The sequence below is a fragment of the Mesoplodon mirus genome (genome assembly GCF_964341445.2).
Source record: "Mesoplodon mirus genome assembly, chromosome: 16".
Taxonomy (NCBI): Eukaryota; Metazoa; Chordata; class Mammalia; order Artiodactyla; family Ziphiidae; genus Mesoplodon; species Mesoplodon mirus.
The window spans coordinates 49,708,518-49,724,369 of NC_138992.1; the positions used below are offsets into that span (position 1 = coordinate 49,708,518).

The 15,852-nt window shown below is 37.9% G+C and overlaps 1 protein-coding gene across 1 annotated transcript in view; it reads left to right on the top strand.

The window, feature by feature from the left end:
- The window catches only part of CNGB3 (cyclic nucleotide gated channel subunit beta 3), a gene marked incomplete at both ends in the record, with an annotated part of 147,418 nt that extends 131,819 nt beyond the window's left edge, over positions 1-15,599 (top strand). Inside the window, 4 exon segments of the mRNA XM_082601203.1 lie at positions 12,260-12,406; positions 12,643-12,817; positions 14,196-14,270; positions 15,339-15,599. Coding sequence (XP_082457329.1) covers positions 12,260-12,406; positions 12,643-12,817; positions 14,196-14,270; positions 15,339-15,599 — 658 coding nt within the window.
- Between the last annotated feature and the right edge of the window lie 253 nt (positions 15,600-15,852).

Sequence of the window (15,852 nt, forward strand, 5' to 3'; positions counted from 1 at the left end):
TCCTTGAATGTGCCACATGCCATCCAGCCTTGGAGAGTTGGGTTTTTTTTTTCCTAATTTTGGAATTAAAAAACTTTTTTATTCAGGTAATAATGGTTTATAACATTATATGTATCATGTATACATTACATTTTGACTTCTGCATATACCGCAGTGTGCTCACCACCAAAAGTTTAGCTTCCATCTGTCACCATATAATTGACCCCCTTTACCCATTTTGCCTTCCCTCAACCTTTCTTCCCCTCTGGTAACTACTACTCTGTTCTCTGTATCTATGTTTTGGTTTTGGTTTGGTTTGCTTTGTTCATTTATTTTGTTTTGTTTTGGTTTTTTATATTCCACCTATGAGTGAAAACATGCAGTATTTGTCTTTCTCTCTCTGACTTATTTCACTTAGCATAAGACCCTCAAGGTCCATCCGCGTTGTCGCAGATGGCAGGATTTCATCTTTTTATGGCTGAGTAGTATTGCATTGTATATATACACCACATCTTCTTTATCCATTCATTCATTGATGGATACCTAGGTTGTTTCTGTATCTTGGCTATTGTAAATAAAGCTGCAATGAACATAGGAGTGCATATATCTTTTAAAATTAGTTTTTGTATTCTTTGGATGAACATACAGAAGTCTCCATACTGTTTTCCATAGCAGCCATGGGGAGTTTTTACCTCTGCCCATATAGGTTACCCACCCCTTTAACCTAATCTCAGCTACTTTCAGGACTTCTTTTTCTCCATTATAGGGACCACCCAGGTCTCCTTGCTACACTCTCTAGTTGGACTACATTCCTATCTTTCGTAACACTTACCTTTGTAATCATGCACTTGCTGGTGCATTTATTTCTTCAGTGTCTTTCTTCCTTCCTCACTAAATCATAAGCATCAGGACTACTATGTATGGCTGTGCCAGCTGTGCTCTGCATCAGGATGTCCAGGCAGGGCCTGGGAGAACTGGAATGCAGCCTGCACTCCACTCCTGAGCATGAGCCCTGTCGTTACACTCCCCTTCATGCACAGGTGCCCTTTACTTTGCAAAAGGGGGGATTTTGCTGGCCAAGCTTTACACCTTTAGGACTGCATTTGCCCAGAGAGGCATTTTGTACACAGACACAGTCCCTAGCAGATGCCACACCTGATCTTCACTTGATCCCCAGCCCTTAGGGGAGTGTCTGGCCCATATAAATGCCTAATAAATAGTCATTGAATAAATAAGTTAACGTAATTATCTTCTATCTTTGCAAATGTACTAATACACATTCATTTTTGTCATGAATATGCATATTCAGCCTTGTACCCTTTTTGTCAGTTTTTATTATTAAGAATAGGACTGCTACATTTATCTTTGTAAAATCATTTTGCTTTTCTTTTATTTCTTTGAAGTTTATTCCCCAAAATGAAATAACTAGGTCAAAAGGTAGAAACATTTCTATAACTCTTGGAATATATGGGCAGATGATTTTCTAGAAAAACTCAACCAATTTAAGATACAACATGCAATGTATAGCTACTTTTCTCTAGTATCAGTGATATTACCTCATTATTCTCAGTTGGTTATGCACTTTAATAGTTGTTTTAATTTGCATTTCTCTAAATAGTGCTTAGAAAATAATAGGTCCTCAATAAATATTTGATAAATGAATTAATTTCCTCTGGGCCTATTTATTTTCATAAATGTGATCATTTACTTTCTGCGTTTCTTTCTTTGTACAATATCCTTTTTTCATCATATATAACAAGTTATTGAGCAGAATTTAGGCAGTGATATATCATATGTTTTAGATAGTCTGGCTTTTATTTAAAGTGTTTAAGTTCTGACTTTTCACCAACTATATTGGTCAAATCATCCATTCTGCATATTTAACAAATATTTTCTCTATACCATTGTGAAAAGGCCAAATATTTTGAAAAATAATTTTAAACCTCTTTGTTCCCTCCAAACAATGTTTGCCTATTTTTCCTGAGCACTCAGTTTTCAAAATGAGAGTACCAAGGTAGACTTTTAGTTTTTTGGACTATTTTAATTCCATATTCTTATTCTTCATCAGAATAAACTTTGGGGGGCTTCCCTGGTGGCGCAGTGGTTGAAAGTCCGCCTGCCAATGCAGGGGACACGGGTTCGTGCCCCGGTCTGGGAAGATCCCACATGCCGCGGAGCGGCTGGGCTCGTGAGCCCGCGGCCGCTGAGCCTGCGCATCCGGAGCCTGTGCTCCGCAACGGGAGAGGCCACAACAGTGAGAGGCCCGCGTACCGCAAAAAAAAAAAAAAAAAAAGAAAGAAAAAAAGAATAAACTCTGTTATTCCTTCACCCACTACCCTGCCTTTCCTAAAAGACAGAAATAGTAGATACCTTGGAAGTATGAGCAGGGGTAAGAAGATTGATAAATACTGAGGTAGAAAACTTTTCATTTCCATTTTTTTCTGGCTCAATCCTGTGAATATTACCTGTGTTAAAATATGTGTTTATATTTTCACTACCTTCTTTAATATACAGTCTCTTTGTTTGTGTAGCATTTTTTGCTTAGAGCAAAAAGCAAGCCTCGTCTAAGTTTCACAATATTCCTGTGAACCACTACATTATCAGTACCATTGTTTAAACATGTATTCAAATATTCTCAGGACTCCTCCTAAACTGACTTCATCTGGTGACTCTAATTCTATGAAAATCAAGGCTCTTTACCACCATTTGGAATAGCAGAGAGGGAGTAAAGAATCTGATTGTCAGACATTGGTAGAACTTATCACGACCAGCCCAACTGGCTTCCTCCCTGATTTTTCTAATATCCATGTGCAAATCTGTATCATTAGAACAGTAACAATGGCTTCATTAGCAGCATTAGAGTTTAGAGTGTAAAGAAAAGACTCCATGATTTGAAGTCAGCTCTGGTCTTGGATTTGAATTTCTGCAGTGAAACTCATAAGTATTTGTTCTGGAATAAGTCACTTCACTAGGTTCTGGACCTCAATTTCCATGTCAGTAAGTGTAGGTAAGAACCTACCTCAACAGTTTCATGTGGTCATTAATATATGACATTGTTAGCTATTTTGACCCCAAAGAAACACATAGTTAAGCTAGAATATTAGTCTGTTTGATACAGTATTTTCTAGCCAGAGTATCATATATCCTTCTGGGTACTTGATATAAATAAAGAGGGCATGGAATAAACTGTGCATGTTATTTTTTTTTTCCTCTCCTTCTCTAGAATTTTTACCTAGATTCTTCATCGATCATCCACTTTTTTTTTTCAATAAATTTATTTATTTTTGGCCATGTTGGGTCTTCATTGCTGTGTGTGGGCTTTCTCTAGTTGTGGAGGGCAGGGGGCTACTCTTGGTTGCGGTGCACAGGCTTCTTATTGTGGTGGCTTCTGTTGTTACCTGGGCTCAGTAGTTGTGTCGCATGGGCTCAGTTGCTCCGTGGCATGTGGGATCTTCCCTCACCAGGGCTCGAGCCCATGTCCCCTGCACTGGCAGGTGGATTCTTAACCACTGCACCACCAGGGAAGTCCTGATTATCCACTTCTTCTAAGGCCAATTCAATTCTGAAATCAAGACTTCCTGGGGGAAAGAGGACTACATGTTTTGTATCTGTGAAATCTGAAGTCTTTAACTCTGATAAAAATCCATACATAGAGATTTTTCTCAAAAATCTAGGTTAACATGTGCTGCCTTGCAGTAGTTTTATGAATATCAAAGTATCTGCAAAGAGTGAGCAGTCTGGGCAGAGGTGACACTAGAAACTTTTGCTCACCCACAAAAGTTTTTTTTAGGATTTATATTTAGTGAAGTGGTAAAAATTTTCAAGCAACAAAGTGTTTTCCAATAACATTGAAAAGAGTAAAAGAATATCTCATAGAAGTCTACACAGGTGACCTAACCTCCTGCACTCCAAATATAATCCAGTTGGAAATTTGCTTAATGAGAACACCTATATGAAGTTGTAATCTCTCACTCAGCATCGGATGTGATTGATCTTCTTTCCATAGATAGTATTCAGAGTTAGCTTTATTTCTATTATAGGAAACAATTCTACATGAGAGTATGCTTTTAGACAAGAAACTTCTTCATTTTAGGAAACATTCTCAATTTTTACAGTTATCAAAGCATTAATCATTCTGAATTGTGTTTATCTGTTTAAGAAGTCTGTCTAGGTTTGCATACATCTCCACAACAATGAGCTGTGTGACTCTGGGTGAGGTCCTCAACGGAGGTTTCATTTCTTCATCAATTAAAATAGAGTAATAATAATACATAATTACCTCATAGGATTGAAAAGCATTATACGTATTGATACAAAAAAGAACTTAGAAAAATACCTGGCTCATAGTAAGCACTTAAAAATATTAGCTAGTAATACTACTATTACTAATGTTATTATCAATATTTGCTAGTCGACTAGACAACACTTGCCCATGCTTATCCCACTCCTAGATTACAAACAGCTTGAGGGCAGATTTTTTTTTATTGAAATATAGTCGATTTATAAATATTGTGTTAGTTTCAGGTAGACAGCAAAGTGATTCAGTTATACATATATATGTGTATATCTATATTCTTTCTTCAATCCTTTTCCATTATAGTTTACTACAAGATATTGAATATAGTTCCCTATGCTATACAGTAAATCCTTTTGTTTATTTTATATATGGTAGTATGCATCTGTTAATCTCATACTCCCAATTTATCTCTCCCCCCCTTCTCCTTTGGTAACCATAAGTTTGTGTTCTGTGTCTGTGAGTCAGTTTCTGTTTTGCAAATAAGTTTCTTTGTACTAATTTTTAGATTCTACATATAAGTGATATATTTGTCTTTGTCTGACTTAACTTCATTTAAAATGATAATCTCTAGGTCCATCCATGTTGCTGCAAATGGCATTATTTCATTCTTTTTTATGGCTGAGTAATATTTCATTTTATATATCTATATTTATATCTCATCTTCTTTATCCATTCATCTGTTGATGGACACTGAGGTTGCTTCCATGTCTTTGCTATTGTAAATAGTGCCACTATGAACACTGAGGTGAATATATCTTTTCAAATTAGAGCTTTTTTTCTTTCCCAGATATATGCCCAGGAGTGGGATTACTGGATCATATGGTAACTCTATTTTTAGTTTTTTTAAGGAAACTCCATACTGTTTTCCACAGTGGCTGTACTAATTTACATTCCCACCAACAGTGTAGGAGGGTTCCCTTTAGGCTTGAGGACAGATGTTAATCATCTTTATAGCCCCAGAACTTGGCATCGTATCTAGGTCATTATGGAGTATGTTATTTCTACACACTTCTAATTTATCACTAATTTCTTTTTTTCCTTTTCTTTTCAATTTGTACAGTGAATTCCTTATATGCTTCTGCATGATTGGCCTCCAAAGTAAAATGGTCTGTACAATCTCAAACTCATAGAAAAAACTATTTATCAAAAGTCCAGCTGAGAAAGGTAATGTTTAAGAGGATTATTTTTCTCTAGATAGTCTAGATACCACTGAAAACAAAGCGAGAGATGAGTATCTGATATGCACTGTACTGACTACCCTTCCCACCTGCAGCATTGCTCCTACGGAACTGGACTTTGGAGTGACACACAGCCTTTACTGAGGACCACATCACAAACAGTGCTGGCAAACTTAGTTTTGCATCTATAATAGAATATGAACATGTTGTCCACCAATTTACATAGTGGCCTCTCTACTAAAGCCCTTCAGCAGATATTTATGTCTTAAAACTAAGAATCCATCGATTTTTATGATATAAGAGACTTAAAGCCAAATTTGAAGCCCTCTTGTAACAAAGTTAGCATTTTTGCATGAACCCCATTTTATGTTTCCATTCTTGTTTCTCTTCTGCTCTTCCTTTCAACTTATGCTCTTTTGTATTCTACTTATCCTTGTGAGCACTTTCTGGATAAACTAGCTCTGTGAAAAAGGGCTGTGCACATTGTGTTCCAGTCACATTATAGTTTGTGTATGCAGTGCACAATTTATGATGCCGTATGTGGCAGCCCTGGAAAAAAGCTGGAAATGAATGACTGGCTAAGGACTATCTGAATATTCTAGCTCTTTCTGATATATACACAGAGAAATGTATATGTATATGTAAATACATATACATTTGTCTATATGTATATATACATTTGTTTGTATGTATATGTGCACATGTACATATTATATGTATATGTATGTACTATGTGTATACTATATGCATATGTGTGCATATTATATACATATATAGTATACATATGTGTATAGTATATATATTATACATGTATAATATATTATATGTATATATGTGTTACATACATACATATATAATCTTCATATTGCTATTTATACCTAACATTTACAGAGTTTTGCACATACAGGTCATCTCACATTAAATATACCTTCTCCCTCTGACATTCACACCACTGATTTCATTCACTTATCCACTTTTGGCACACTAGTACTATGATGGTTAATTTATTTTTTTTTGCGGTACGCGGGCCTCTCACTGTTGTGGCCTCTCCCGTTGCAGAGCACAGGCTCTGGACGCGCAGGCTCAGCGGCCGTGGCTCACGGGCCCAGCCGCTCTGCGGCATGTGGGATCTTCCCGAACCGGGACACGAACCCGCATCCGCTGCATCGGCAGGCGGACTCTCAACCACTGTGCCACCAGGGAAGCCCTGATGGTTAATTTTTTGTGTTGACTTGGCTAAGGGATGCCAAGATAGTTGATAAAAACATTATTTCTGGTGTGTATTTGTAAGGGTGTTTTGGGCAGAGATTAACATTTGAATCAGTAGATTGAGTAAGGAAGATTACCCTCACCAATCCACTGAGGGTCTGAATAGAACAAAAATGTGAAGAAAGGGCAAATTCACTCTCTCAGCTTGAGCTGACACATCTATCTTCTCCTGCCCTCAGACATCAGACATCAGGGCTCCTGGTTCTGAACTTTCAGACCCACACCTGGACTTACACCAGAGGCTCCTCTTTCTCCCCTTCTCAGGCCTTTGGACCCAGAGTGAATTACAGCACCAGCTTCCTGGGTCTCCAGCTTGTAGATGGCAGACTGTGGGACTTCTCAGACTCCATAACTACCACAACCACATGAGCCAATTCCCATAATAAATCTCCTTTTATATATATCTGTATATGTCCTATTTTTTCTGTTTCTCTGGAGAACCCTGTGTAATAAAATTTATTATACTTATTGTTACTTGTTACCATTACATACCCCAAATTAGGGTTTAAAACTTCTCAGCCAGGAGTTTTACCTAATTACACCTTCATAACTGAATGTCAGGAGTCTATAAACACCTATCTCTCCCTAAAGATAATCAGATACCTATAGTGCAGAAGGTACTAAAAGGTGGTCTTGTTAACCCAAAAGAGAGATTAAGTATCTTGCTCAGAAATACACTTAATAATTGGTAGATTTCAGCTATAGTTCAATTTAAATTCTTTTATTAAACATTATAAATAAATAACTTAATTAATTAAATGGTAGTTATCTGGTTCCAAAATCTGTACTCTTTCCACAAACCATACCATGCTTTACTATTTTTTCTTTTGCACTACTTTACCTGCTGAATACATGATAAGCACTTAATAAATACATGATTGGAGTAAAAATCTAAAAGGTCCTTAAGTTCTTTTTTAAGGTCACAGCAAACAAAGGTGGACCTAGAATTAGAATCCATTCCCTTGTTTCCTGGGCCATTACTCTGTTCAGTATTTTTGACCTGGGGACACTTACCATTAACCTCGGCCGTTTGCCCTCCAGCACGTGCTCTTTCAGAAACTATGTGGGCTTGGGAATATTTAGGGAGCTTCTTACTAAGCTATTTAATGAGTGAAATTTTCCATTGGTGGAATGCTGGAGAAGCATTTTGTGGACAGGAGGGGAAAAAAAGATGCTATTTTAAACATTGCTGAGAGAGTTTGGGCAAAATCCATCTGGCAGACAGACTATTTCTTCCGTTCAAAAACTCATCAAGCACTCCAAATGTGTAACCTGTAGGGAAGTTTAATTAAAGCTTGAGAAATCTCAAAATAACTTGACATTTAAATATGTTATTTCCGTTCTGCTCTCATAGTCTGACACACACAGAGACAGTCTCAGGTCCAAATTAAGCTCCCCAGTGCCATCCAGCCCTGCCTAACTACTAGATTGCCCTATGTCCAAGGCGACAGGAATGTGAATGAAATAGGCTCATCCAATCATTGTCCTTCAAATATTAACATCCATTTCATACATAGATAGGCAGGAAGATAGGTAGGTAGATAGATAGATAGATGGATGGATGGATGAATGACAGAGTAAAATTTATTTCTCTTACTTAAAAAAAAGGGTGAAGGCAGAGCTTGTCTTGGGGAGAACCTCAGGAAAGGAGATTCCATTTTCTCTTTTCTCTTAGTTTATCAATTATAATTATTTTCAAAAAACTTCAGTGTTTGCTATACACATTTTAAACTAAGTTTACCTTCACATTAACACTATACCACTTCACATGTAGTGCAGGAACATTATAACAGCCCTTCCCTACCAACCCTTAAGACACTGATGTCATTCATTTCACTTATCCATATGCTACAATCACCCAATGCAGTGTTACTTTATTATTTAAAGTCATATTTTAGATCAATTAAGAATAAGGAAAATAAAAGACTTCCATTTTACCTCTGTTTATTCCTTCTCCCATGTCTTTCACTCTTTATGTAGACCTAAATTTTTAATCTGTATTATTTTCCTTCTTCCCAAAGAATTTCTCTCAATATCTTTAAGGGTATGTCTGCTAATGTTAAAGTCCCTCAGTTTTTGGTTTTCTGAGAAAATCTTCATCTTTCCTTCACTTTTGAAGGATAACTTCACTATACATTGGATTCTAGGTTGGTGATTTTGTTTTTCTTAACACTTGGTATTTCACTCCACTCTTTTCTTATTTGCAGTGTTTCTGATGAAAAGTCCACTATAATTCTTATTCCTGTACCTTTATATGTAAGGCTTCTTTCTCCCTCAGCTCTTTTCAAGATTTTCTTTGTCTTTACCTTATTACACTTTGAATATGATGTGCCTAGGAATGGGGCTGGGGGAGTATTTATTCTGCTTGGTATTCTCTGAGCTTCCCGGACCTGTGGTTTGTTGTCTGTCATTAATTTGGAAAAGTTCTTGGTCATTATTACTTCAGGTGGTTCTTCTAATACTAGAGAATGTTGTATGTTTATGTATATATCATATATATATAATACCTTTTGAAAATGTCCCGCGGTTCTTGATGTTCTGTTCTGGTTGGATTTGGGGTTTTTTTTTCATTCCTTTTTTTCTTTTTGCATTCAATTTGGGAACTTTCTACTACCTATCTTCAAGCTCATCTATTCTTTTCTTGGCCATGCCCAGTCTACTGATGATCCCATTAAAGTCAGTATTCACTTCTGTTATAGTATTTTTTATTTCTAACATTTCCTTTTGAATCTGTCTTAGAATTTCTATCTCTCTGCTTACATTACCCATCTGTTCTTGTATGATGCCTACTTTTTCCAATAGATCTTTTAACATAGTAATCATAGTTATTTTAAATTCTTTGTCTGATAATTCCAACATCTATGTCATATCTCAGTCTGGTTCTAATGCTTTCTTTGGCTCTTCAGGCTGTATTTTACTTGCTTTTTAGTGTACTTTGTAATTTTTATTGAAAGCTGTACATGACATAATGGGTAGTAGGAACTGAGGTAAACAGGTCTTTAGAATGAGGTTTTATATTAATCTGGCTAGGAGTTGGGCTGTGTTTAATGTTTGCTGTAGCTGTAGGTGCTAGAGCTTCTAAATTTCTCTAGTGACTTTGTTTCTATCTCCTCTGTTGACTTTGGCCTTCCCTCATTACTGCTCTTCAGAAAAAGTCTGCATTTTGCAGTTATAACCCAATGTTACTATACAGAAGTCCCTTTGATATAGTGCTAAGGTATGGAGGACAGCTCTAACTTTATGATTAAATCTAAGTCTTTTAATGGATCTATGTCCCTGGGGTGCGATCTTCACAGGTGTTTCTTATCCCCTTAGGCAGGAAGGCCAGAGATGCCTGGGGTGAGAGAAATACCCTTCCTCCAGGTAGGGTAAGACTCTGGTAATCTTTTTCCCTGGATAGTAGACCTTTGTAATGGAGAACAAATATATTCTGGGTGTATTTTACAATGATTAACTATCCCCTTCTACTGCCAGAGCAACAAGCAGATCTTTCTTGGCTCTCAACCATGAGAATCTGCTAAATTTTCTCAAGGTAAAACCTATAAAAGTATCAATTTCCCCATGATTGTGGCCCTCAGAGTTTCTCCCTCTCTTGATACTTTACTCTCAACCTACAGCAATTTGTCAAAATTACCATTTAGGTATTCCTACCAGTTACAGCTCCAAGGGCTTCTGTTCCAGGTAAGCAGGTTTGGTTGTGGCTTTCTGGATTCACCTGTCTCCCCAGATTTGGATGGGAGTTGACCCTGCAATTTCAGTTCTTTGACAGTTCTGAGAAAAGTCATTGGTTTTCAGTTTGTTCAACTTTTTCATGTTGTAAGGACAGGAGTGACAACTTCCAAGCTCTTTACATGTCAGAGCTGAAACCCTATGTTAGTTTTTTAATGATTAACAGCCAGTGAAAATGTTCCCTTTTCTGCAACAACAGCTGGAGAAATACACATGGTCTGATATCAATCTTCAGGCACAGCACCCATGTAGCTTCTCACATCTCATTGCCCCCAAAGTCAGGGCTGTGAAAACGTGAACATTCCTATTGCCAGAATGCTTTCTCAGTCCCTTCCACCCCTGTAGATTGTTTTTATTAATGTGAGCCTTCTTTCTCCATTTCTAAATGGTTGACTCCGAGAGATTGAGTCTCATGTTACCATCTCACTGCAGAGCCTGTAGTGTTCTTTTTAAACATTTGAAATGTGTTTTTTCTTTTTTTTCTTTTTCTTTTTAAATTTATTTGGCTGTGCCAGGTCTTAGTTGCAGCTTGCAGCCTCCTAAGTTGTGGCATGTGAACTCTCAGTTGCAGCATGCATGCGGGATCTAGTTCCCCGACCAGGGATCAAACCCAGGCCCCCGGAATTGGGAGCATGGAGTCCTAACCACTGAGCCACTAAGGAAGTCCCGAAATGTGTTTTTTCTTGTCTTGCTTTCAAAGCAAGACAAGAAACCTTATTTTCCAGATTATTGGTGAATGACAGAAGTTATATTCATTTGTTTTGTTCACTCGAGTGTTCATTTATTTTATAACTATTTATTGGTTACTTCCCAAATGCAAAATGCCCCAGCTATGTCCCTGAGAGATATAAAGTCCAGAATTCTCTGACATTCCAAGTGGGAAGTTGTATGAGAATGACTATACTACAGAGCAATTTATGATACTGAGAAACAATTTGATCTAGGAGTTACGTATAAGAAGAGATTAAATTCACCTAATGTAACCAGGGTATCATTAAGATTTGATGTCAGAGCTTGATCTGTCAGAGTCCAGACAAAAAACTGAAGGTACACTTAAGTAAGTTAACTAAGAAGACTTTAATAAAGGGATTACTGACAGAAGTCAATCAAAGGAAATTAGAAGGAATATCTAAGACTACCCAACAAGAGATGGTGATACATCTCGAATCTAGCTACAAGGGAGCTGGCTGTTTCCACAGCCAAGCCTCAAGGGGACAAGGGCAGGGCACATTACCAGAGCCCAGAAAGAAATCTGTGTGAGTTGTACTTCCAGGAGATGCCCAGGAGCTGTGGATTTTGGTAGGAACTGCAGCCATTGCTAACCTAAGGGCTGGCAGGGAAGAATGGGGGAAGAAACGTGCCAACCCCACTCTCTCCCTGCCTTCTGACTTCCTACTGGTATTTCCCATTGGCTGAACCCAAATGAAAATCAGAGAGCAAGACCTCAGAGGTCAGCTTCCTGGAGTGCAAAAGAGGATCAGGAAGGATGCAAAGTTAGTCTGAAAGAGCAAATGGAGGATACCCAGTCCAAAGAGAGACTGCACTTCTGGAATCTGGGAGGAAGAATCTCCCAGGGCTCTGATGGCTATAAGGCCTTGAGGTGGGAGTTAGATGCAAAACACATTGAAATCTGTTGCCACTTCTATTGCCACCACATCTTGACTCTCTCTGAACACTCATCTGAACTCTCACATCCAGGGAATGATCTCTGAAGCAGTATAAATGGTTCTAATATTTGATTTTTTTTTAAGATTTTGGTGGAGGAAGATTGAAACTGGTGGCAAAGATACATTTTTCTCTCTTACAGCCTTCTAGCAGCAAGAGGAGGAAACCGTAGAACGGCCAACGTGGTGGCCCATGGCTTTGCCAATCTTTTAACTCTGGACAAAAGGACCCTCCAAAAAATTCTAGTGCATTATCCAGATTCTGAAAAGCTCCTCATGAAGAAAGCCAGGTATAACCTTTAAAACCCCATTAGAGAAGAGTTGGTTTTACTTCGTAAAATCTAAGATGAGAACTGTGCTATGGTGGGTACGATCAACTTTATCCATGAGATACACTTAACAAACAACTGTTTATGCAGTTATACATTGAAAACTTCAAAGATTAGGAGAAATGATAGTATTTCTGGTAAGTTTTTCCATAACTCTCACAGTGCTATCTGAAATGGCCTTTCTGTCTTGTCCACAGAGTGCTTCTAAAGAACAAGGCTCCAGGCACAGGGACAACTTGTCCAAATAAAGGACTTTCCTTTCTCTTCCCACCAAAAGAGGAGACACCCAAAATGTTTAAAGATCTCCTGGGAGGCTCAGGAAAAGCAGGTCTTGCAAGACTACTCACACTGAAGAGAGAACAAACCATTCTGGTAATAAGGCAGAGGGAAAGGAGGGCTGTAACAGAGACCACTGGACTGAAGACACCCAGACAAGCTCCTACTCTAATTCCATTTCAGACACTGGGATAATCTGGATTCATCTAATGCAAATAATTAATACTTTATATATAGCACTTATTATTATTTTACTGTATGCCCATATAACATCACATTTAATCCTCACGGGTTTATTATGGATAGTTTTAATGTATATATACATAAATACAGTCGACTCTCATTTTTGTGGATTCTGTATTTGTGAATCTGCCTACTCACTAAAATGGGTTTGTAACCTCAAAATCAATAATTATGGTGTTTTGGGGGTCATTCGCAGACATACATGTGCAGAGCAGCAAAAAATTTAAGTTGCTGGAGGCACATGTTCCCAGCTGAGGTTGAACAAGGAGACACTCTGCCTTCTTGTTTCAACTCTCACACTGTAAACAAGTGACCTATTCATGGTCTATTTATTGCCATGTTTTTTGCATTTTTGTGCATCTCCCCCCACAACACTGTTAAAAATGGCCCTCAAGGGGCTTCCCTGGTGGCGCCGTGGCTAAGAATCTGCCTGCCAATGCAGAGGACACGGGTTCAAGCCCTGGTCCGGGAAGATCCCACATGCCGTGGAGCAACTAAGCCCGTGTGCCACAACTACTGAACCTGCGCTCTAGAGCCCACGAGCCACAACTACTGAGCCCGCGCACCTAGAGCTGGTGCTCCGCAACAAGAGAAGCCACCACAATGAGAAGCCCGTGCACCACCACAAAGAGTAGCCCCGCTCGCTGCCATTAGAGAAAGCCCACGCAGCAACAAAGACCCAACATGGCCAAAAATAAAAACAAATAAATGAATTAATTAAAAAAAATGGCCCCCAAGCATATCGCCAAAGCACCACCTAGTGTTCCTAAGCACAAAAATGCTCTGATGTGCCTTACAAAGAAACATGTGTGTTAGATAAGCTTCATTCAGGCATGAGTCATAGTACTGTTGGCTGTGAGTTCAGTGTAATGAATAAACAATATATATTAAATAAGGTGTCTCTAAACAGAAATGCACATAAAACAAGGCTATGTATTGAGCAGCTGACAAAAATATTGTAGCCAGAGGCTTCTGGAACCTAAACCTGCATTACCTGTAGGAGAGATAGGTCAGGGTTTGCTAACAGTGTTTGTGGCAGCTTTATAGAACAAAACTACCATGAATAATGAGGATCAACTGTATATGTATAGACACACATATACACCCATAAATATATGACATTTTACCAGTAAGCCAATAAACATTTTCACTAATATTCATTCAATTACTATCACTAATGTTTAAAGTCAGAAATAACCACATAGATTGCATCTAAGCTTTCATGTTATAGATGAAGAAACTAAGATCCAGATCAATGTATTTGGATAAGATCACAATCAATGACAGAGCAAAAGCTATTACTCGGGTATTCAGACTTCCACACCTACACCAAGCTGTCTCCCAATTCCTAAAAATGTCAAGAAACTCAAATGTTATTGCTTTTCTCTTTTTTTTTCACATTTCTTTGATTCTCATGATAAACTTATGAGGGCAGATACTGAAAAGCAGCAGGAATTCAGGTTTTCTGAATCTAGTCCTTATGCTATCTCTAAAACTGTAGGAAATGGGAGGCTGTGGTTCTTTCAGGAAATTGGTAAAGCAAATATTATAAAAGTCAGTCACACTCAAGAGACTAAAACTTGCCTCCTCCTTTGCCACACACAAAACAATGAGATGAAAATCAGTATATACCAAATGCCTTATTTAATCGGCATAAAAAGAATACTTTGTGTAAAAGGTTTATGGGGTTAAAGAACTATGTAAGTCAGTATGTTAAGTAAGGCTCTCAACTTTGTATGTACACATTCATACCCGGTACAATCTTCTATCAAACTGATCTCAAGCATCACCAGTAAAGAGCATAGTACATTTTTTACTATGAAATTTCTACAGATGACACTAAATACAATAGGTTCTAAAGCCATATCAAACACCCATGGGACAAATGGAGAAGACTGTACTAGGAAAGAGATATGAATTTCTCCCTGAAGTTCTCCCATGAACTTATGCAGGAGGAACACCAGAGAATCTAGAGTATTTATACGGTATTTGGTTAATACTTTTTATTAAAAGATAAATATTTTAAAATTTCATCTTCATAAAATAAGTAAATGTTTAAAAAGCAAAGAGTCCTGAGCACTAAGTCTAATAATTCAGAGACCATGAGGGTCAATAGGAAGTGAATTCCTTGGCAGGGACAAAAACGCGATGTGGACTAACACCGAATTCAAATGTGACAGCTCAGCCTCATTCTCCAGCACATCAGAAAACTTAGTTAAATGATAGTCAATGGCAGACATGATTCCCTTATTAACTTAATTCAGACAGTCTTTGTCTTAGTGGTGATCCTTAGCTATTGCATATTAATCAAAAGACTCCAATGTCCTTGATTACGATTTCAATACCAATTCTTTTCAATAACTGTTGCTTCTAGAAAAAAAGTGAAAACTCCAAAGAAGAAGAGGATAAAGGAAAAAAATATGAAGATAAAGGAAGAGAGCCAGCAGAGAAACCAGTTGAAACATCCAAATGTCGAACAAGTTCTATTACAGCAGAGGAAGCGCACCAGTCAATTAGAAGGGCAGTTTTACCCAGAGGAACTACCCGTCAATCACTCATCATCAGCATGGCTCCTTCTGCGGAGGCTGGGGAAGAGGTTCTGATGATTGAAGTCAAAGAAAAGGCTAAGCCATAAATGTTTGATTATCTTTAGATACAATCTAGTTAGTTCCCAAAGACATTGTAGTCAGGATGGTAGCTTAAACTAATGAGAGGAAAAGACCTTGCCGGGACCCTTGAGAAACCATAGGCAAATCCCTAGCTTAGCTTCTAGGATTTATCTGAGAGTGTGATCTTCTGCAGTGGCAATAAGATTATTAAAAAACCATCCCTATTCTCCATTGTCATTAGCTTTGCACAATTAGTATTTCTCCTAATTGTGTATAGTA